General features: G+C 53.1%; 1 protein-coding gene across 1 annotated transcript; it reads left to right on the top strand.

Annotated features, from left to right (window-relative positions):
- The first annotated feature begins 4,165 nt into the window (after positions 1 to 4,165).
- On the top strand, positions 4,166 to 5,443 carry LOC137417139 (G-protein coupled receptor 52-like). Its single transcript, XM_068102922.2, has one exon. The coding sequence runs from the start codon at positions 4,166 to 4,168 to the stop codon at positions 5,441 to 5,443; it is 1,278 nt and encodes a 425-aa protein (XP_067959023.1).
- The last annotated feature ends 290 nt before the right edge of the window (positions 5,444 to 5,733 follow it).

Here is a 5,733-nt window from a genome sequence, read left to right as displayed (position 1 = left end):
CCGCACTCTCCATCCTCCCGCATTCTCCATCCTCCCACACTCTCTAATGTAATACTCCCACACTCTCCATCCACCCGCACTCTCCATCCTCCCGCACTCTCCATCCTCCCACACTATCTAATGTAATACTCCCGCACTCTCCATCCTCCCGCACTCTCCATCCTCCCGCACTCTCCATCCTCCCGCACTCTCTAATGTAATACTCCCACACTCTCCATCCTCCCGCACTCTCCATCCTCCCACACTCTCTAATGTAATACTCCCACTCTCTCCATCCTCCCGCACTCTCCATCCTCCCACACTCTCTAATGTAATACTCCCACACTCTCCATCCTACCGCACTCTCCATCCTCCCGCACTCTCCATCCTCCCACACTCTCTAATGTAATACTCCCGCACTCTCCATCCTCCCACACTCTCTAATGTAATACTCCCGCACTCTCCATCCTCCCGCATTCTCCATCCTCCCACACTCTCTAATGTAATACTCCCACACTCTCCATCCTCCCGCACTCTCCATCCTCCCACACTCTCTAATGTAATACTCCCACACTCTCCATCCTCCCGCACTCTCCATCCTCCCGCACTCTCCATCCTCCCGCACTCTCCATCCTCCCGCACTCTCTAATGTAATACTCCCACACTCTCCATCCTCCCGCACTCTCCATCCTCCCGCACTCTCCATCCTTCCGCACTCTCCATCCTCCCGCACTCTCCATCCTCCCACACTCTCTAATGTAATACTCCCACACTCTCCATCCTCCCGCACTCTCCATCCTCCCACACTCTCTAATGTAATACTCCCACACTCTCCATCCTCCCGCACTCTCCATCCTCCCGCACTCTCCATCCTCCCGCACTCTCCATCCTCCCACACTCTCTAATGTAATACTCCCACACTCTCCATCCTCCTGCACTCTCCATCCTCCCGCACTCTCCACCCTCCCGCACTCTCCATCCTCCCGCACTCTCCATCCTCCCGCACTCTCCATCCTCCCGCACTCTCCATCCTCCCGCACTCTCCATCCTCCCGCACTCTCTAATGTAATACTCCCACACTCTCCATCCTCCTGCACTCTCCAATGTAATACTCCCGCACTCTCCATCCTCCCGCACTCTCCATCCTCCCACACTCTCTAATGTAATACTCCCGCACTCTCCATCCTCCCACACTCTCCATCCTCCCGCACTCTCCATCCTCCCGCACTCTCCATCCTCCCACACTCTCTAATGTAATACTCCCGCACTCTCCATCCTCCCGCACTCTCCATCCTCCCACACTCTCTAATGTAATACTTCCGCACTCTCCATCCTCCCGCACTCTCCATCCTCCCACACTCTCCATCCTCCCACACTATCTAATGTAATACCCCCACACTCTCTAATGTAATACTCCCGCACTCTCCATCCTCCCACACTCTCCATCCTCCCACACTCTCCATCCTCCCGCACTCTCCATCCTCCCACTCTCTCCATCCTCCCGCACTCTCCACCCTCCCGCACTCTCCATCCTCCCGCACTCTCCATCCTTCCGCACTCTCCATCCTCCCACAATCTCCATCCTCCCACACTCTCGAATGGAATACTTCCGCCCTCTCCATCCTCCCACACTCTTGAATGTAATACTCCCGCACTCTCCATCCTCCCGCACTCTCCATCCTCCCACACACTCTAATGTAATACTCCCACACTCTCCATCCTCCCACACTCTCTAATGTAATACCCCCGCACTCTCCATCCTTCTGCACTCTCCATCCTCCCACACACTCTAATGTAATACTCCCGCACTCTCCATCCTCCCACACTCTCTAATGTAATATTCCCGCACTCTCCATCCTCCCGCACTCTCCGTCCTCCCACACTCTCTAATGTAATACTCCCGCACTCTCCATCCTCCCGCACTCTCCATCCTCCCACACTCTCTAATGTAATACTCCCGCTCTCTCCATCCTCCCGCACTCTCCATCCTCCCACACTCTCTAGTGTAATACTTCCGCACTCTCCATCCTCCCGCACTCTCCATCCTCCCGCACTCTCCATCCTCCCACACTCTCTAATGTAATACTCCCGCACTCTCCATCCTCCCGCACTCTCCATCCTCCCACACTCTCTAATGTAATACTCCCACACTCTCCATCCTCCCACACTCTCCATCCTCCCACACACTCTAATGTAATACTCCCACACTCTCCATCCTCCCACACTCTCCATCCTTCCACACTCACTAATCCACCCACACTCTCTAACCCTTCCGCATTGCTCATCCTCCTCAGCACTCTCAAATCCCCCCACACTCTCCATCCTCTCGCACTCTCTAATCCTCTCGCACTCTCCATCCTCCCACACTCACTAACCCTCCCACACTCTCTAATCCTCCCGCATTATCCATGCTCTTCAGCCCTCTCTAATCCTCTCGCACTCTCCATCCTCCCACACTCTCTAATGCTCCCACACTCTCCATCCTCCTACACTCTCTTATCCTCCCGCACTGCTCAACCTGCTCAGCACTCTCTAAACCTCCCACACTCTCCATCCTCCTGCACAATCTAAACCTCCCATACTCTCCATCCTCCTGCACACTCTAAACCTCCCATACTCTCCATCCTCCTGCACACCCTAAACCTCCCATACTCTCCATCCTCCTGCACACTCCAAACCTCCCATATTCTCCATTCTCCCACGCACTCTAAACCTCCCACACTCTCCATCCTCCTACACTCTCTAATCCTCCCGCATTATCCATGCTCTTCAGCCCTCTCTAATTATCCCATACTCTCCATCCTCCCACACTCTCTATTGCTCCCACACTCTCCATCCTCCTACACTCTCGAGTCTCTAATCCTCCCGCACTGCTCATCCTCCTCAGCACTCTCTAAACCTCCCATATTCTCCATCCTCCTGCACACCCTAAACCTCCCATACTCTCCATCCTCCCACACTCTCTAATCCTCCCGTATTGTCCATCCTTCAGCACATTTTATATCTTCTCACACTCTGTATCCTCTCACACTCTACAATATATTCTGCCACACTCTATTTATTTCCGCACTCTATCCTCACATACACCCTGCCTCTTCCATCGATTTCTCAACATTTCAACCTCCCATGTACTCCAGCCTCCCACTTCCATCCAGTCTTCCGCACTCCATCTTCACAGTTCTTTTCGTCGTCCTCACACTCTTCAGCCCTCCAGCTCACGATGCCGATTCTCGCATCCACCCACTCTCTAGTGTCCCTCCCTTTTTTCCAGCTTCTCTCTCTCCCTTCCATGCATCCTCCGCACACTCCTCATATTCCCCTACTTCTGTAGAAGCGATAGTCTTTCCGCTCTCTTGATTTCATTTCACTGTGTCAGCGACTGCAATTGAGCTTAAAATTTGGCAAACCAAGCACGTGACCAATAACTTCTGTAAAAAGTTAATTTAGTGATTGTAAAACATTAGGTAACCATGCAAGCGCCAGATAATTTTTCAAATTTCCACCTCGTGTACTTACCTCTAACTCTTGGAGGAAGCACCTGACTGACACCACCTCTTCTAGATCCTCAGACCTGTTTACAATGTCGCCATTTTGCATGCCTTGTACATTATCATGAATACGCGTCAGGAAGCAGAACTTGATGCCCTGTGTCATTTTCACCATGTAACTTTTGCCTGGTTCTCCGCAGGGATGCAGGGACGCCGTTTTCAACATGGAAACCGCCACTGCGACGGAAGCCACGTGCCCAGCAATGCGCGACCACCTCGCAGGTTGTGCCTGGCCCACTCGGCACCGGAAGACCGCGTTGCTGGATTCATGGCTATTTGAAGTGAAAAGGAAAAGAGCTAACCAAGAGGAAACTTGAGCAGCACAGTGTTTGCTTGAACCAACCCTGCGCGTGCGTGGTACTTTATCAAGAAGTATCATCGCCACCTACAAAGGTACTCCCAGGTGTGAACTACTTTCCCGTGATTTTTAGTCACGGCTGGCGGATGCTTCTACGGTTATCGGAGCACGGCTTCCTTCAAGTCCTCTTGGAGATTCCATTTTTAAAGCAAGTTTTATGGTGGTATCCATTTTGTTCTAACCGCCCTCCTATCGTTTACTTCTAAAACTCGATTGTCCTTGGTCATCCTTGCAACGGCATGCGCTCTCAGTCTGTCGGTTCCCTCTGCAATCCAAACTGATGGTAGGCTTCAGGTCAAGACCGGCTGTGGACCTATCGCTTGCATTCCAAGGTCCACTGATGAACCTCGATGCCCACATCTCGGCTGCCATGAACCTATCGACCGCCATGCCATGGACGGAAGCAGAGGATGGACGGAATGGAACAATCCTGCCATTCTCCTGCCCTTTGGGCCTGCGTGCCGCAGGTGTTCGTGACGTGTGCGTACTCGAAGCGATCGTCATCGGTATATTAACGGCACTGATTGTTGTTGGGAACCTGACGGTCATTGCAGTGTTCCATTGCATCTCCTTGCTTCACCATCGCAATACGAGCTACTTCGTCCAAACAATGGCTTATGCAGACCTAGCCGTGGGGGCCAGTTGTGTCTTGCCGGCACTTTCCCTTTTCCGTGTTCCTTTAGTCGACCTGCACGAGGCACTCGCTTGCCAAGTCTTCGGCTATGCCATATGTGTTCTCAAGAGCGTCTCCATGGCTTGTCTAGCAGGGATCGGACTCGATCGCTATGTCGCAATCAGGCACCCACTGTCATATAACCAGCTTGTCACGCCGTGCCGCCTGCGTGTCTCGATCATTGCCATCTGGTTGTATTCCTGCGCTGTCTTTGCACCTTGCTTTCTAGGCTGGGGAAAGCCCGGATACCACGGGGACGTGTTCCAGTGGTGCGCTCAGGCATGGCAGACGCATGCCCCCTTCAGCGCTTTCCTTGTGGCCGCGGTATATGCACCTGCGGCTCTTGCGGTCTGCTTCGCCTATTTTCACATTTTCCGGGTTTGCCGGCAACATACTCGTGAGATCAATGAAAGGCGGGCGCGCTTTCCCAGCCAGGACACTGACACTTCGCAGGAGGCAACCACAGCGGCGGCGATGGCGGCAGCTTATGCCATGCCCGTGCCCTCGGCCGAAAGCAGGCATTATGCCCTCGTGCTCTTCCGTATCACCGGTGTTTTTTACCTCCTGTGGTTACCGTACATCACCTACTTTCTTTTGGAGAGTGCGCGTGTGGCTGAAAGTTCACTCATCTCCTTCGTCACCACCTGGCTCGCCACCAGCAACAGTTTCTGCAACTGCCTGGTCTACAGTCTGTCCAGCGGGACGTTCCGTCATGGGTTGCGACGTCTGTCAGAGACCGCGAGTTCTCGCTGCACACGTCATTTCCGTCTACCCGGTGCCGTGGCGACAGGTACGGCTACTGCCGCAAACGCCGCGGTGGCGACCGCTCAACGTCCTATGCGGCCGAAGCCGCTGGGGCACAGGCGTCGATCGTGCTCGGTGTGATGCACTCAAACTTCTACAATGATTGGGAATAAACAATTGTAACGTTTTCTGGAGGTTTGTGTTGGAAGAAGATCACCTTGGGTAGAAGGGGGGGAAAGAAGAGCAACGGAATGGCGCCCGAAGAGGTACGAAAGATTGCAAGAAACCGCATGAGCTTTTCACTCATTGATCTCGGCAGCACAATACGGTTTTCGTGTTTCATATAGAGTTTCCTGTTCACAAGGAAAAGCAAATCTAACTGGTACGCTCTTACCTGCCAATTGCTTTTCCCCCTTTATCAAACCACGAGA

The sequence above is a fragment of the Myxine glutinosa genome, chromosome 3, assembly GCF_964187855.1.
Source record: "Myxine glutinosa chromosome 3, kmMyxGlut1.1, whole genome shotgun sequence".
Lineage (NCBI taxonomy): Eukaryota > Metazoa > Chordata > Myxini > Myxiniformes > Myxinidae > Myxine > Myxine glutinosa.
The sequence above is the reverse complement of the archived record's forward strand: the minus strand, read 5'-3'. Positions and strand labels throughout refer to the sequence as shown.